We start from the raw sequence: 18,522 nt of genomic DNA, 5'->3' as shown, positions 1-18,522 counted from the left end.
ACACTTGCAAAAAAATATTGTTGTTGTAGATCATCCAAGTGAGAATATCACCATATTGCTATGAAATAAATTATCACATATTGTAAAGACTGAATGAAAGACTGAGGTGTTCTACTTCCATAAGTTCTATTTTGGCATTAAAATTCTGTATCGATGTTTGAAAAGAAGTCATTCATACTAGTGGAAGTTTCTGGATTGCCATTTACAAGTTAATCAAATGGACAAAAACAACAGATGGAAGAGGAATCTGGATATCACAGTTCTCTTCCAGGTTACTGTCTTAATTATTGTCCTAGAGCATTCTACTCCTTTTTTCCCTCCAATATGTTCTTGTGTATGTGTTCACACACAGACTCAAAATTTAAACTGGTAGGATGCTGGAAGATTCTTATTTAAATCCTATCTCAGTAAGTAGACAGATAAGTTTTCCAAATGTTAATTATCTTGTGCAAGTTAAATAGTCTGAGTAAGATTAGCTATAGCTTTAAGATTCCTAAGGAGCTTGAGTCTGTTGACAATGACTCTTTATGGCATGTATGCAGAAGTGTACCAACAGCTAAGATCCTTAGTAGGCTCAAACCTAAAGCATGTACCCAGCTGATCACCCTAGACAAAGAAGAGGCAACTCTGGATCTACAAAGAATGTCAGCCTCTAAGGGACTCTGCTGTTGTCCTAAAAAAATCAACATCTCTTGCAGTCCTGGCCAGACTATCAGGCAATCCAAGTGAGAGAATAGGCATGTTCTTTACATACGTAACACCTACTTAATTTGGAGAAAAATGTAAGTTAGTTTAAAATTTGAATGGAATCTGGCCCAAGAGGAACAAAATTGAGATGAAATTCAGAGTTACCTAATCAGCATTCATACAGAACATTTCCAGTTAAACACAAGGATATACAATGGTTGCCAGTATAATCCCAACAGCTGCTATCTGTAAATACCGATCATTACTACATTATTTGGTTTACCCTTACACCTTGAACACTGCACTGATGCCAATGAGAACTGCTTTTATTTTAGAATGGTGTCTAGTGTTTTAACAGAGGGAAGGATGTACCATGCCACACTTAAGATAGCATAATTTTCCTTAAAATCTTGGCAATTTTTCTTTCTATACAATTTTGTGCTAACAAACAATGCAGATGTTTGCAAGTTCAGTTTCTTCTGCTCCAATACAAATTACAGAGCTGCAAGGGGCTTAGTAGCATATGCTCTGCAATACCCCACACAGTTACAAAAATTCAAATGACAGTTAAACATCATTGTTAATAGTTTATCTCCTATTAACATCAGATAACTGTGTGATTTATTTAAAAGTTTAAAAAAATGAAAAGAACACAAATGAAGAGGTTTATAGTAGAAGATTTTCAGAACTGATTCATGTTGACCTAAATTTTGGCTCCAGAAAGACTGAACTCTATATTAATTCCATGGCAGAACAGTAACTTCGAAATTACGTTTTCTTCTGGAAAACCTATTTTAGGTCTCATCTTATCAGCAATGCAAACCTATTCATAATTTCTTTCAACATTATTACCAATAAAATGGAAAACAATACAAAAATGCTATGAGTAACTATGAAGGAAGGCAATAGGAAATAGATTAATTGCTTGGCTTAAGTGTTTTTAGCCTTTTTGAAGTCAGTCATATACTTAGTACAATATTTTCAAGTTGTTTGCATAATAAATGCAAAAGATCATGGTCCAGCAAAACTGCCTGCTGCAGAAGGATGGCTGGTACTCAGCTGACCACCCTTTGTGCCTTTGGTTTGACCTACAGCCATTTGTTCCAGTGAATGATCTTACCATAAGCTCTGAAGTCCTCTCCTATTTTTAGGAATAATTGTTTATTATGAGATATCAAATAGCATTGAGTCTTTTTTTTTAAAGGACTCCATTATAATTTTTGTCTGATTTTTCTGTGTTTTTTGCTTGGTTAGGTTTTTTAAATCTTCAATAAATGTGTGGCAAGTACAGCACTGCTAGTACTCCCAGACTTAGAAAATTAGGATGTTTTAGCCAATTTTCTGGAAACCTTTATTAACTAATTCAAGTGGAATTGAGTTACCAAAAAAAGATTTAAAAAAAGAGCATGAGTGAATCGCCCATCCTTTATAATCATATTGGTGAATGGACTTAGCTCATATTAGTTCTGAGCTTTCAGTCAACCAATTCCAGCTCTAACCCTCCACAGTGTTTTTGCCTGCACATCTCTGCCTTCATCCTGCATGTGCATGGCTTGTGCGTACAGCTCCTGTGATTCTCAAGCCTCTCCTAAGCTTTAGAAGAAAGTCCAGGTAGAGTGAAACAGTTGTTTCTCCTGAGTATCCATCTTTAAGAGAAATCACAGCAAGCCTCAGTAGCAAAGGTTTCGTGCCCTTCCACCCATTTTTCCTATTCAACAGTACATAAGATGTTTTCTTCCCCCTTTCCAATCAAGTGTTTAGTGCTAGTGAAGGTTTCTAATGTTTAATCCCTGTTTGAATTTAATGAGACATTCTTCAAGAAAGCTTTTATCAAAATACTCATTTTGTCTCACTTTGAGACAATCATTTAGGAAACACTAAAAACAGGCATCGTAACTTCCCTGTGTATTTAACATTCTCTAATAACTTCCCCATAAAAGATGCATAGCCTTGAGAGTCACTCTGTTTTAATTGATTATCTAACTAAAATTGCTTGAAAACTAACCTACTTTTCCCTTAGTTTAAAAGGACTGTTTCTTCACATCTTAGAATTATGTAAAATTTTTGACCATGCCATTACATGATTTGATGAAGGTGCAGCTAGATGTCATTCTCAAGGTAACAAGGACTGTTCTGAAGACCTTTTGTATGTTTCTTGGTTTTATACAGGAGCCTGATTTGACTGTTGGTCATTCACCTTCCATGTCATACTGCTTAGGTCTCAGTCAGCAAATATTTCATCATCTTCCATGCTTATCTGTTCTGTGTCTACTCGAACTGGGTACATTTTTTGTGATTTTCACAGAATACATGCCTATCCACTGGTACCTTTGTAATTAGCAATTATGCTTTATTGTGATGGTATGACTTTTTCGTTAAAATTATTTAATCCTGGCAAGACCTAACTTGCGATCAAGCGCTTGCAAAACCAGGGTTTAGTTCTCAGATTATCTATAAACTTTTTTTTCTTGCTATTTTTGCCACTTAAAGTAACACTTTGACACTTGGAGGGGTTTTTGCCTTTTTTTAAGTTCAATCACCAAACTGAACAGTTATTACACAATACTGTGAAAATATTTCTCGATGCTAAGATAGCATGATATATAATTGATTAGTAAAGTTGTTTCATTTTTTTTTAATACAAGTCTGGGGTACAGACATGGAAAACAGGTAGGATGAAATGAACCAGACCTGTAGGGCTATTACAGTAAACTTAAATGCAGTAACTGTCCAGATACACATGTTGACTGACTGTTAATGGGAAACAGCTGAATGCTTGAAGAAAGTAGTGTAAGCTGCATTCTTTTATTCATGGGAGAAAATCTAGCCATGACAAATCATATGCACAAGCTGACAATCTACACACAAACTCCCTCTAATAGTTTATAGCCTCATGAGTTTAGCTAAATGGTGTGACACAACCGAAATTCTCTTACTTCAGCAACTGCAGAAATGCATCAGAAGCCCACTGCCTAGAATACAGTCAGGGATAACACACCTATACTAACATCATTTAACTCTGTCTTTGATGACCACTGTGATAAGATCAGCCTAGGGCACGAATGTATGACTGCGAAGGCAGGTTGTGTAGATTACAGTGAAAAGCACTTTTTATTATGTCCAAAATATGTCAGTAACTGTACTTGCCACTGACTGATAGTTGTCCTGATATCTCTTGTCTCTATCACACCTGCTAATCTCTCTTCTAATATTATCAGTTATGTTTGTCCAGCTTACCAAATTTGTGACTTTCCAAGTCATGCTTCTGTTTTCAGATGGTCCTACTATATTCTTGAGGAGGGATTTTTTTGTTGTTGTTATTATTATTTTGGTTTGGGTTTTTTTGGGGGGGGCATCGGTGGTGTTTGTTTATTTTTTTAAAGCAAATATGACTTGACTGCTTTAATATAAATTTTTTTGTCTTGGATATTTAGCTTGCTTCAGTGACTCCAGTAGTATTGGGAAGCAGATGGATCTTCTCCCCTGGTATCTTGCCATCCTGACAGCATGATGGATGTGAGCACTTGAAAAATCTTTATCTTGTTCTACACTGCTCTTAGATGTTTTCTAGTTCCTGCTTTGAAACTGACACACAGCTCGGCTTACACTTTGCAAGGATCTTCTGTGATTTGTGCTTTCATCAAGTTGAACATCGAACATACTCATTCAGCTACCACATCTCACTTTGTTTCTTACTTTCTTCCTCGTACTTATACATGTTATAGTACATATACTTATGTACATATCAGAGCTCTGAGACTGCTGTAGAAAAAAGCCTTTTTTCACTTGAACATACCAGTCAAACTTTCCACATACACACGCTACTATAAAGCATTCTTTTTCAACTCAGTGCACCATTTTGCTTCCAATAGGTAAATTGCCTCATGATTGCCACCTATGAGAAAGCAAACTAGACTGGCAGATGAGAACAGTTGATATCATGCTCAACTTCAGTGAGGTTTCTAGCACTGTCTACCCCAGCATTTTGTATCCAAGTTGGGACATTGTGGTCAAAAAAAAAAAAAAAAAAAAAAGAGGACTGGCTAGCTGACCTGGCTGGGGCTAGAAGAGAAAACTTCAGTGAGGTCTAACAGCAGCCTGCAAATACCTAAAAAGAGGTTATAAAGATGACAAAGCCAGGCTCTTCACAATGGCACACAATGGGAGGATGGGAGACAAAGAATGTAAGTTGAAATAAGAGAGATTTCAGACTGGAAATACAGATGCAATCTCCATCCTTGGTTTATAAGACCCAACTGGATAAAGCCTTGAGCAATGTCACCTGCTGTCATTGATGACCCCGTTTAGAACAGAAGATGGGACTAACAACTTCCTGCCATTCCTTCCAACCTGAACCATGGTCCTAAGGCAGTAAAAGCCCCATGTCAAGCACAATTTTAATGAGTTTTATTCCCCCAGCCTTTCTAAGTATACATTCAGATTGATTGTTGTCAAATACAATTTCCGCCATACTGTTACAAAGTTCGTACAGCAGAATCTATTCATATCATATTGGAGACAGCACTTATTATTTGGCATGAATCTATGAGGCAATCTGCAATATGTTGTAGGTTATCATCAGTTTTCACAGTGCCTAGGAGAAACAGCAAAACCAAAAAGAAGGTGTAATTCCATTAAGTGTAAGTTTCTGCACGTAGGCAGGAAGAATCACCTATGAAAAACCCAAATCAGATATGAAGTAGTGATTCTTCACAATAGCATCTGAAATTAACAACGAATCACAAGTCAAATATAAATAAATTTATGCTAATATTAAGAAGGATATTTTCTTAAATGAAATTATCCTCTGCAAGACATTCATTCCTCTTTTCCATTCAGTATTAATAAGACACCAAATGCAGCCTTGTGTTTAATCGGGAGCACTATGCTTCCAGATGATATGGACCAAAGGGAGTAAATGAGTTGAATTCTTATGTTTTATCTGAAGACAGATAAAAGCAACACATATGATCAGATGTCTATAAAACGTTCTCTGTGAGGAAACGTTGAAGGAATTTGAGATAGAAAGGTTAAGGAGCACAAGAGGAACTTCTAGTAAGTAATAAATATTTTAACAGAGGAATGGAATAATTTGGCTTTCCTCTCCACCCTATACAGTACAAAATGACCTGCGCTCAGACTATACCATGACTATTAAGGTTAGCTCTGACAAGATCTTTCAGAGCAAGGACAAAAAAATTAATACAGTAAGTCATCACAAGCAAATTTCCTTGATTGGGAACTTTTAGAGAAAAAATGGTTAAACATCTGTCAGGAATTAGGCAGGTCCTACTGATGCTATCTTAGGGAGAGGAATGGATAGATGACTCAATGATTTTCCATGGTTCTGTGAATGGCATCATCTCTGATATCAGTCATTTTGTTTTTTCTTATTATAGTATTGCTGATCTTAATATCAAATTATAAGTGGCACTTGCTACAGGCCAGACTCCCATTATGGTTTTGGGTACATCACATCAGCAGCTGTGGACTGGTGTGCAGCATGGTGGTATGTTGTCACTTTCTCAATTCAGTACTTGCCAAAATTTGTATTAGACACCAAAGACTGAGAACAATTTTGCTTTTATGAAATTAGGTTTACTTTAGTTGTAGCCAAGTTTGAGTACTTTGTCTATTTACATAGACAAACATTGTGCCTGCTTTTTCAAGTTATTAGGAATGCTACCTAATACAAATGACACTATTTTAGTAGGTCTAAAATCCAATTAGTGATTTTTCTCATTTGCTTTGTCTTGTTCACACCAATGAAATTGAGAAGCAACCATTTTAGATCTTTACACATATGACAAACTTGGCAGATCTTACTCCTTCAAAAATGCAATTTTACATTTTTAGAGGCTTTTCTCAATGCAACATATTGTGATGTCCATTCCTAGTGTAATTTTCTGGTGCTCAGACTTCTATTACATGAAGAATCATAAATTTTGTGTTAATAAATTAATTAATTTTAAGGTTTTTAACTGAAAACTAAGTCTTCTGGTTGTTCCTGGAGTCTGATGTATAAAGCCTACTATTTTTTTCAGTACTCTATAAGTAGTTTACATTGTCCTTAATAGTATTATGATCTTGCCACTACATAATTTGAAAGTTTGGGTTTGTTTTTTTTTTTCCAATGAAATTCAGTTTTCTTCCCTTCATAATACTAAAGGATTCCTTGAAGCCCAGCACATTCATGGATGTCCCAGTATCTACTTGACATTCAACTTCCTGTTTCTTTGCTATGTCTTTACATGTGGTGTACTCTACCTTTTAGAAATTATTTAAATTGCACTATATTAAGACATAGGTATAAAGTCTCACCTCTCCTCCCTCTCCCTTCTTGCTTGCTTCCTTAGTATATGTCCTGGTTTTGGTCAGGATGGAGTTAATTTAATTTGTAACAGCAGATGAATGCTGTGTTTGAGAGTAAAATGGGAGTAGTGCTGATAACACCCTGATGTTTCTAGTTGCTGTCAGACAGTCAAGGACTTTCTCAGCTCTTCATGAGAAAGGAGGGGCGAAGCCAGGACAGGTGACCCAACTGACCAAAGAGAGTATTCCACGCCAGTTACGTCCTGCCCAGGATATCGGGGGCTGATGGGAGGAAGGCCTGGGGCGGCTCCGGGACGCGCGGTTCTTGGGGGACGGTCGGGTTCTGGGACGGCTCTGGGTGGCGCGGCCTGGGTTGTATGGTTTGGTGAGAAACTGCATTGTGTATCAACTGCTTTATATATGTTTGCTTTGAAGTCCTGTTAGTATTGTTACATTGTATCTTTCTGTTATCTTAGTAAACTATCCTTATCCCAACCCACGGGCCTCTTAATTTCTTGATCTTGGGGTTATTTGCCCCTTTCTCTTCCTTTTCCCTTCCCTTACTTCTCACATTCCCCCTCCCCTTCCCTTTAACCTGCTCTTTTCCTTTAAGGAGCAGGCAGCTGCGTGGATCTTGGCCCTCAGCCGGGTGAAACCACGACAGTATAACTTTTCTTTTTTTTTTTCCTTCATCTGTCAGCGTTAGCATCGATATTCTCTTTTGACAAAGTCACTGAATATGTTCCCCTGTGCTGGGCATTTTCTGTTACCATGGCATTATTTTTTCATTAAACAAATATTTTCCTTTGCACTTTCTCTTCTATTTATGAATTTAATTTTGCACTGATTTGGGTGCATAAACTTTACATTTTTGTCCTTTATATACTTATTTCTGCTCTTTCTATTGCATCTAGTTGTTTTCTGCACTTGCTATGAATATCAGAGGCTAAAATCCAAATTATATAATTTTTAAAAGCCTCAACAATAACTTCTTCTTGCTTGAATATCTTAACCTTGGGGAGATATATTTTTTTTTTTCAGCATTTAGGACTACACTTTACAGTAATCCAAGGAATGTTGGTAAGGAGTAGACTGTCTCTGCATATTGTTTATAGGGACTATGTCACAATTACAGAATTGCAGTAAATATGTAAAAATTTCATTCATTAAATTTGGAGCAGAACTTTGCTAATGGTGAAGAATGGCGATCAAATAAACTAAGCACACAGCCTTAATTTATTTGTTTTTACAATGTTGTATGTTGTACTAACCATTAAAACACTTATATATAGCATTATGAAATACTGGATTGCAGAATTAGATATCCCATAAAAGTTTTTTTTTATTTTTAGGAAAAAAAAAGTATACAGAATCTTGTAATGTACGTGGAATGATTTAACTTAAAACAGCCAGCACTAGCTATTTGAGGGATTGTTCCCAAGTAATTTACAATACATCTGTGTCCAGGTCAAAAATCTTATTTATGAATTATTTGATCTGTGAAACCTGTCCCTCATCACAGTCCCCCTTCTGCTTGTGTTTGAAAGCATTTCCAAAGGAAAAGGCTGAAGAGTCAGACTGGACATGCTTAATTCCCTTCATACATGCACTGTGGATAGCAGATATAATAGGAAACCACAGAGAAGCACAAGCTGGAGATGAAAGTCATGTTCTAGGACACAAAGAGCTTCTTAAACCCTTTTTCCTTATAATTCATTTCAACTATGAATATCCCCATAAGACAGAACCAAGAAGATACTTGGGAGGGTTTTTTTACATAATTTTACTTTATTATTTAAAACTGCCCATAAGAAACAAAAGAATGTCAGTGTTCTCTTTCAGTTATGACTGTATGAATACTAATAGAAAAGGTTACAGTTCTTAAGGTCCTATTTTTATAGGACCTTCAGAATGACAATCTAAATTTAGTGCTGTGGATGCTCATAAACTATTAGGAACAACACAAATATCTTTATTATAGATGGGAATGTAGAAGGTCCTGAAAAATAATCCTGGTTTGAATGTGTGGAAGTAAATGTATGTAAATTGCTGTCAGTCACCTATGTATTCATTTCACTAGCAAAATAACATTATAAATGATCTGTAGCCAACAATTCTTCAGTTGAAGACATGCATTACAAATATTTATTCAAAACAGAAAATCACTTAAGGATAAGCATAAGTCTTACCACACCAATGGAAAAGTAGTTATTGATGATGTTGTAAGGCACTGGGTCTCCTTTCTCATCTTTATCATTGGGTATTACTTCAAATTTCCACCTGTCCAGCAAAATCTCTGAACTGTTCTCAATGTCTTTTAAGATCTTCATCAAATTCTCACCTTCATAACCTAGCAAAACATGAACAGTTATTTAATCAAGCATACTAAAGTTTCATTCTGTTCTCTGTTTTGATGAATGGAAAAATGAAAACAATGCATAAGACCTGAAAACCAGGATTGTGCTTGAGGTAATAACGATTTTCTAGTATCTGTCACTAAAAGGAGTACAAATACAAAGCTGATTTCTATATTCAACTAAAGTAATGTAAATTTAAATTATACTGATTTCACTGGATACCAGATTTATACTGGAGAAAATTTTTTCATCTTCAAAACCTTGAATTTTCCAAACAATTACAGGAGTTATCCAAAAAAGTTAAGTTTTTACTTCATAAAATGTTCTTGCTATGAAATCAATCTTAAAATTTAAATTCCTTTGATTTCCAAAATTTATTGAAAAAATATGTAAAATAGATTTTTTTCTGCTTAAATTCTGACTGAAAGGTTAAAAGTGGTCTACCATTTCTTGTCAATTGTTTCAATGTGGTTTAGCATAACAAATACAAAATTCAAAATCCATAAATGATGACTTATCCACAGAATTAATGTTTTTCTATCTTTCAACAACTTTTTTATAAGCCTCATCCTGCTCTATACAGAGGTCTTACTTGCCAAGAAGGACTCACATGCTTTTAGGTAATTCTCTAGTAGTCATAGTAGTCCACTACACTGTATATTAAACTTAGTAGAAAACTTATGTATACTCAAGAGTGTTTAAACAACAGTGGTTGTGTAGCAGAGTCTTGTTAGTTACTGCCAACCACTGTGTAACAGCAGCATGTTTAATTTCATTTGCCTGCATCCTTTAGATGACTCACCAGCAAATAATTTTCTGGAAGCCCTATTTCCTCTGTCTCATTTATGGAAGCTCCAGAAAATCTGTGTTACTGCATTGTATACCACCACGAAATGGGGCAAAGAATGATGAAAGTCAGAGTATTTTCACAGTCTTTTTCTACTTAGGTCCAGATGGAGTAACTCGAAACAGAAAGTAAATAAATAGAAGAGAATGGCAGTACTAATATACTCAAATGCTGTCATAGCTGACCCTACTCAGAACAGAAGAATGGACTAGCAACTTCCTGTGATGCTTTCCAACCTGAACTAGTCTATAACTTGACTTTGTGAACGATTGAGAAAGTAAAGCTAGGCTGATTGGATTTTTGGGGGTTATTTTTCTTTTTTTTTTTTTTTTTTCTTTCCTAAGACTATCATAGAATGGTCTGGGTTGGAAGGGACCCCAAGGATCACAGAGCTCCAACCCCCCTGCCACAGGTAGGGCCACCAACCTACAGGCCTGGATCTACACAAGGTTGCCAAGAGCCCCATCCAACCTGGCCTTGAACACTTCCAGGGATGGGGCATCCACCACCTCTCTGGGCAGTCTGTTCCAGCACCTTACCACTCTTTCTGTAAAAACCTTTCCCCTAATATCTAATCTAAGCCTTCCTTCCTTTAGTTTTAATCTATTCCCCCTTGTCCTGCCATTGTCTACCCTTTTAAAAAGTTGAATCCCTTACTGTTTATATGCTCCCTTCAGGTACTGGAAGGCTGCAATGAGGTCCCCCCGCAGCCTTCTCCTCTCCAGGCTGAACAAGCCCAGCTCCTCCAGCCTCTCTTTGTAGGGGAGGTGCTCCAGCCCTCTAATCATCTTTGTGGTCCTCCTCTGAACCCTCTCCCAACAGTTCTACATCTTTCTTGTATTGGGGGCCCCAGATCTGGACACAGTACTCCAGATGGGGCCTCACGAGGGCAGAGTAGAGAGGGGCAATCACCTCCCTGTCCCTGCTGGCCACCCTTCTGATGGAGCCCAGGATACCATTGGCCTTGTGAGCTGCAAGAGCACACTGCTGGCTCATGTTAAGTTTCTCATCTACCAGAATCCCCAAGTCTTTCTTAGCAGGCTATGTTAATAAACCATAACTAGTCATCACAAAGAAAATAAAGGAAGTTCTCATATGATTTGATAGAACATTATGGCTAACAAAGAAGTTCTGTACCATGGGAACTACCGAAAATTTGCTAAAGACTATCTGGTATCAAGGCAGACATTTAGAAATGAAACTTGCTATGAGACGACAGAAGAACGAAGAGATATCTACAAAGACTGAGAAGTTCCAAATAAACAGCCAAGTTCCAAATACACATCTCAACAGAAACAACCAGACAACTGGCTGTGAGGCTGTAAACTGACATGCTTTTACCAGAGACTGAGTCTTGCCTAAGACTTTCTTCTTTGTGTCTCCTTCAAGTTATCCTGCAATGCAAATCCTGAAAACGTTATTGGTGGAACTAAGAGTACAACTCCATACACCCAGAAATGGATGTAAAGGCTATTAAAAATTTGACTTCACACATATTCTCCTTTCAGCATTCTTTGCCTTCTCATTTCCTGATAAATAGCACCACAGCACTTATTGCCTGGAATCCTCTGTAGGAGAAGAGAATGGGACTGGATTAAAGGAACTAGTCTGAGGCAGAGACATATTTTTCATTTAATATTTATAAATATTAAAAAAGATTAAACCACTCAAAACCCATTATTGGCTGTTTTCAGTAACCCTTTCAGAATAGCCCCAATTAAAATCTATTTAAGAATACTCCCTTTATAAGGTATTGATCAAAGAAATAAATGCAATATAGATGGTAAAAAGCCAACAATATAGCTATATACTACTATGATTGCACCTTAGAGCCTTTTTTGTTTCAGCAAAAGCTACAAACAAGGCATGAAGTGTAATTACGACCTTTTTTAATATCTATAAAATTGTTCGTAGAACATCTACAGACAGCTAATTCCAAAAAAGAGGAAAGGTGTTAAAGGTTCTTTACATACATCATAAAAAAGAAATCCAAATGTTAAGAGTAGACTCTGAAGCAAAGGTTATTTTTTCCCTGTTTGATTACATAATGCATTGTACATTAATTTGTGTTTACCTCCTCCCCATCTCAGACACCTTGCTAAATCATTGCCAGTCCCAAGAGGCAGGATAGCAACTGGAGGATGCTTAATCAAGTTTGCTTTCTCTGTGAATAAAGAAGGAAAAACATAACTAATGAACAAAAAATCTAATTGTATGGTATTGGTATAGTAACTGTGTAGGTTTTGTTCCATGGAAAGACAGTGATACAGGTTTTGTATATGAGATTATGCTGCCTGATAAGCAAAAAACATTTCACCAAACCACTCCAATATGCATCCCTTTATCCAGTCAACATAACAATTGAGTAAATTAGGATTAAGGTTGTAATCTCAAGGATTTTTGTAACTCATAGATGTGATAAATATTAATAAACAACGATACTCAGGATCTTTCTAAGACTTAGCATGTGCTCTGTTGCTGTTGGCTTTGACATTCCCAGCTATGAATGCAAAAGAGTAACAAGAGCAGGAATAATAAGATTTCATCTGTATTTGAAAAAACGTTTTAGGTAGTTTTGTCAGATTGTTTTTTGTTTTCTTTTTGGCTTTTTTTTCCAAACCAAGATTGGAGATATACATTTCCTGTCATCCATTCCTCTATGCCATCATTTTTACTTTTCATTCAAGTCTACAAGGTTTTCTGGTGCACCCCTCCCAGAAAAACACTTGTTTTAAGCACCCTTCATCCAAACTTTCAGTTGATTCTTTTGACCTCTTTTCATCTCCTTCCTAATTTCCAGTCATACTTTTTTTTTTTTTTTTTTTTCCTGCAGCCCCTCTAAGGCCAAGTAAATAATGACGCAGCGCAGGAGATATTCTCCCTATTAGGTCTTGAGAAGTTTAAATCTAGTTTCTTGACTTTTGTGCCTCCCTAATGATTTGCACAGAGATGTTTACAGCCAACTGACAGCAAGAACTGCAAAACTGAAATGATGCCCCTATGCTGCACAGGTATCTACATAGCTGTCAGAACAGTCCTTTTCAAAGGACTGTTATTCCTTTATCTCCATTATGGGATAAGGGAGCATAAACAAAAAATTGGTAACAGGATTAGCAAATGAACTAAGGCAAATGATCTTAAAAGAAACAACTTAGATTTTACTCAGTTTGGGGAATAGACTGAACTGAAATAGAAATAGATTTACTTAAATTTCCTGTTTTCTGGAAATCCAGAGGACAACAAGCACTGGGCTAGTCTAGGGATTCTGAATATCCTTTAAAATAATCATGTCCCAAATGAATAAATTAAAAAAATTTCAATGAACAAGAGATTTTGTTTGAAATAGCTGTATCCATACTTTGGAACACAAGAGCAGCAGTAAAATGAAAAACATGAGTCAAGCAAAAATTATGCAAATGTTATTGCTCACCTATGCAATCCAAAATCCAGCCTACTGTTCCATCTCCACCACATGCTAGTACTCTGAACTCAGGAACATCTCGGAAAAAATTTAACCTAAAACAGTAAATGAAGATATTTAATATGACCATTCTTCTTTTTTTTGGACAATTTTGTATTTTTCACACAATTTTGTATTTTTTTTCACACAATTTTGTACTTTTCATACAACTTTGTATTATTCACAGATTCACAAAATTGTAGGGATTGGAAGGGACCTCCAAAGATTGAGTCCAACCCCCCTGCCAAAGCAGGCTCCATAGGACAGGTCGCACAGGTGAAATTACTATCCCAGAAATGTAACACGAAATTGTTAGTTCAATGGTTATTATGGCACACTAACATTTGAAATAGCTTGGACACAATGGGTAATCTGTCTCTGTACAAATCTTGTTTGAAACTACTGTCAGGAAACATACTCTATTACCTACTTATAAATGGATATGTAGTCTTTCAAGACAGAGAAGTCTAAGGTGGCTAAATGTATTAGCCACAACATTTCCTTGTGAGGTGCTGGCTATAAAAGCATATGAAAACAACACACTAATACGTAATAAACTGAGCATTTTGTGGTTGATAAAAACAATTTTGCACCTTGGTTTAATATAAAATGAGTAAGCATCAGATTGAATACACTCATTCCATCATCCTAAAACCGTATTTTAAAGGTGAAATATCTATGGTAATATTTGCCTGGCTATTTCTGCTTCCATATCCATTGAGTGCTGGACAGTATTAAAACCTCATTATCCACTTCATTCAATACCAGTGCTCCATAATGCTGAAAAGTGAGGATATATTAAAACAATTCTAAGTTTCAATGTTTTAAATTTAAAGGCATCTTTTCAGGATAGGTTTTGACACATACTTAAATTAGTCCTTACACAGAAATTGTGACTAGACCAAAACCTCATAGTAATTCTTCTTAATTACTCTATGTGTGTATATATGTGTGCGTTTGTGTGTAATAGTCAAGCATATTCTATTCATCACTGTCACAGGCACCTTAATGCATATTGTGACCATGCCTGATTTCCAGTTTGCAATCTCCTAATAAATGCACAATTAGTATACTGTACCTAATTCCTTAAATGGAAATACATATGTATATTAACTTGCAATTGTTTAATTCAAGCTATTTTCCATATGAAACTTTAACACTGCACATGCTATTCCTGTCCCTAGACAGTCTTAAAAAAATTTTGGCCTCTCAATAAATCTGCAACATATGACAAACTAAAGAGTAAAAGAAATAGCATGGAACAAGGAAACAGAAAGCGTAATGGTCATAAAATGTTATTTAAGATGTAGAAGACAACAGGACAACTTCTATGAGTTTTAGACCAGAAATTCAAGGTTAGCAAACCTACATAGAATTAAGCCCATCACATTGCTGTCCCACTCCAATTGTCTCTGATCAGAAGAGCTCTTAGTGAGTTTCAAGCATCAAGTATAATGTCTGAAGGATGCTTATTCCTTCTGTACCAAAACTTGCTTCGCCCTTCTCACCTCTTATGTTCTACTTCACACATCTGCAGGACAAGTCCTATAGGACCTCTTCTGATCCAAAACACCATGTGCCAAATCAGACCGAGTACACTTGGGGAACACATCTTCTAATAAGCAGATGTGCTGAAAGACCCTCTGCTGGAAGTCACACCATGCCACACCACTGTAAGAGTGGGGATTGAGATATACCCTGGCTCCCAGGTCTACACCTGTCACTTCACGAGACCTGGCAAAGAGAGAAATGCCTCCCATCATCAGCTTTCTCACGTGGACACAAAGTGCTGGGTCTGTAGAAAGTTAGCAGTTTTAATTATATTGTTCCCAGTACTGAGGATATTCCAGATTAATTTAACTCAAATTGTAACCCAAAGGTGATGGCAGGGTACTAACTTCTATAAATGTTTAAGTATTTTTATCACATGTAATAGATGTCAAAAATAAAGCTTGAAAGTACCCAAACAAATAAACAAAATACTACATCAAAAGTACAGGGTTAGCTCCTGCATTAATCCAGATAGAGAACATAGAGCTAAGCCTCTGTCTCCCTTTTTATAAACAAGCATCATCACCATACGGCTATCAAACATCCTTCATCAAAAGAATATAACTTCCCAAGAAAGTGGGGAACTGAAGAATCTGACAAAAACATATTGTGAAAAAGAAACCTCAATATGCTTCATTCATAGTTCCCCTGGAGCTTATTATATTCTTAATGAATTTTCCAAACAATGTCATAGTACATCATTAAGTTCGCATGACTTTTTGTAAATTTAAATATAAAAATACATACATCAAATAAATATACAATAAATACATGAGTATAATATACCTCACATAATATATTTGCATATATCAGCAGAGCATATAAATATACCAAATATAAATATTTATAAAATCTAATTTATAAACTTAAATAGTTATATAATTACATATGCAAATAAATCTGATTCATTGAATTTGAATGTGCAGAGTTAAGACTTGGGATGGGGACATGGTTTTCTGTTTATAAGGTCTCACTCAAGTGCAGTAAGTGTTTTAATTGTAAAGAAAGATTTGTATAGATTTCTTAATATACATATATAGTATATATATTGCCTATTGAGACAGCATTAGTCAATTAGTATTTTAATAGCACCTGTTTTTACATGATTTAAAAAATATTGTTGGAAAAGAACTTAATAAAAGTGGTTTGAAGTGGAAAGAAAAAATAGAAATAGAATAGAAAATAGAACTATCTTCAAATGATTTTAAAAATTGTACAAAATTTCTAGGTGCATATAATAAACATCAAATAACATAAAAATATAAAACAGTATTTACAAGGGGTCTCTCCCCCCAAAGTTTTATCTCTACTTTTTTTAAAAAAAATATGGTTTCTGTTTACACAACACGTTAAGTACAATATTAAGTTCAAAGAATGTATGCCCAGTACATCAGAACCTTTACAGACACTACATCAATGACCTTGACAGAAATTAAATAAATAGGATACATCAAACAGGTAAATCAGAAACATCAAAATATGCATTTTAGTGGTATTAAATTAATTAATACTATAATTCACACAGGATCATTTTATATAATGCATTGTTTTGATAATTTATTTTCTATGAAGAAAAATGCTCCCACTATTGTATTTCTATCATCAAAACTGACAAGATCATCTAATTCTTGCCCGATGATTGAATTACTGTATCATTAAACTACCCCTTACGCCCGCCCTTTTTTTTTTTTAATGGTATCTCCCAACTTTTCATATTCTTCAAATTTCCTAAGCATATATGTAGGTCTTACTCCATGACCAATGATTAACATAGTAAATGGGCTCAGTCATAAGACTGAGCTGGAAAACCTATCAATTGTTATCTTCATCTCCATAGCTCCCTTGTAAATTGAGCTGTGTTTGTTATCCCTAATCCAGTTTCCTATTTCCTGGAAGTAAAACAAATTAATTTAAACCACTAAACCTGTTTGATACCAGCCTATTTTATTTTTCAAGTCACAAGGATCACACACATAAGTAATTATTGAATTTCTGCTAGTAAGTTAGTAATTTTGACCTGAAAGATGCCACCTGTTTCAACTACCTATACTACTCTAATTCAGTTTGTCATAATAACCTTGTCAAATTCAGATTAATAAAGAGAAACTGTCTATGAACAAGCACCAGTACTAGAGGATGTAACTATTTGCTGTTGCATCATGCATTTGATTGATTTATGCACAGATAATAAACACCCTCCACACCCCTTATTCTTATAGAACTGTTTTAGGACACACTGTCCCACTCACAATGCAACTATTTTAAAATTTATGTTACAATGCTTTCCATTTAGGTATCTGCACATGAGTTTCTCCTACCCCACAGGCATTGCACTATGCAGAGACTTGAGGTGCTCAACCACACAAGGTGGCGTGATAGCAGCCCCGTATGAAATCCATCAGCCAGACTTCTTCCCTCACAGTGGAAGCAAAAATTAAAACTGCCAATAGTCCAAACAAGGAATAATCCACTGATGCAGGTATCTCAGGATAGATATCAGCTATGTGTAAAGTAAATTGCATACTATCAGTGGATATAAAAATACTATTTAACTTGCTAGACTTCTCCACTATACAGAAGATCAAAGTGCTAAAAAAAGGGAGGGGAACCCACAAACCCCGCCCCTGGAACAGAAATAAGTATCTGCCTACATTAGAGATCTTAAATACACTGCATGGCATTAGAACTACTTCAGCTCTTGTGACTTAAACCTCATGATTTTACTGAGCTGCTTTTACAATTACCCCTCAGTATTTTGGATTCAGGTTTTGGAAAAGGAGAATAATTTATAAATAGATGACTAGTAAAATGTGTAAATACTCTTGTCTCATAGCTTCTCAGTCAATATTACTATACACAGTACACGAACTTTGACAGTTACAATACTTGCATCTAATTGTAATAAGCTGCAAGACAGACTTTCTCTGTAAATCATGAAGGTTTTTTTATATGACATTTGTTTCAAAACTTCTATATTCAAACTAGTAAAGTAGGCTGGTCTTAGAATTATTGAGACAATAATATTGAACCAGTAAATACATAAAATCATTAAATTCAATAAATACTTATTTTTCATAAAGTGTGGCGTTAATAGCATACATTTATAATATAAAAACTTTTGGAATGGAATCTGTATACTATCAGTTTGATAATTACAAGTGAACCAGTATATTTGTATATTGGAATATAACTTATGCTGGGTGTGAAAGAAAGATGAAGTTCACCCTAAATATCACCATGTTAAAACTAATTAGAGCCTACTAAACCTTCATTAACAGATTTATGTTAACAAAAGAACAATCTAATAG

The 18,522-nt window shown here is 35.5% G+C and overlaps 1 protein-coding gene across 4 annotated transcripts in view; it reads right to left on the bottom strand.

The window, feature by feature from the left end:
- Positions 1 to 18,522, bottom strand: part of DGKB (diacylglycerol kinase beta) — a gene marked incomplete at both ends in the record, with an annotated part of 316,588 nt that overhangs the window by 186,744 nt on the left and 111,322 nt on the right. For all 4 annotated transcript variants that reach the window (XM_084260022.1, XM_084260024.1, XM_084260023.1 and 1 more), the window contains 3 exons: positions 9,189 to 9,349; positions 12,278 to 12,367; positions 13,634 to 13,719. In XM_084260022.1, coding sequence (XP_084116148.1) covers positions 9,189 to 9,349; positions 12,278 to 12,367; positions 13,634 to 13,719 — 337 coding nt within the window. The remainder of the gene's footprint in view (positions 1 to 9,188; positions 9,350 to 12,277; positions 12,368 to 13,633; positions 13,720 to 18,522) is intronic.

The sequence above is a fragment of the Gallinula chloropus genome (genome assembly GCF_964237585.1).
Source record: "Gallinula chloropus genome assembly, chromosome: 2".
NCBI classification, from domain to species: domain Eukaryota; kingdom Metazoa; phylum Chordata; class Aves; order Gruiformes; family Rallidae; genus Gallinula; species Gallinula chloropus.
Note: the sequence above shows the minus strand (reverse complement) of the source record. Positions and strands in the feature narration are given on the sequence as shown.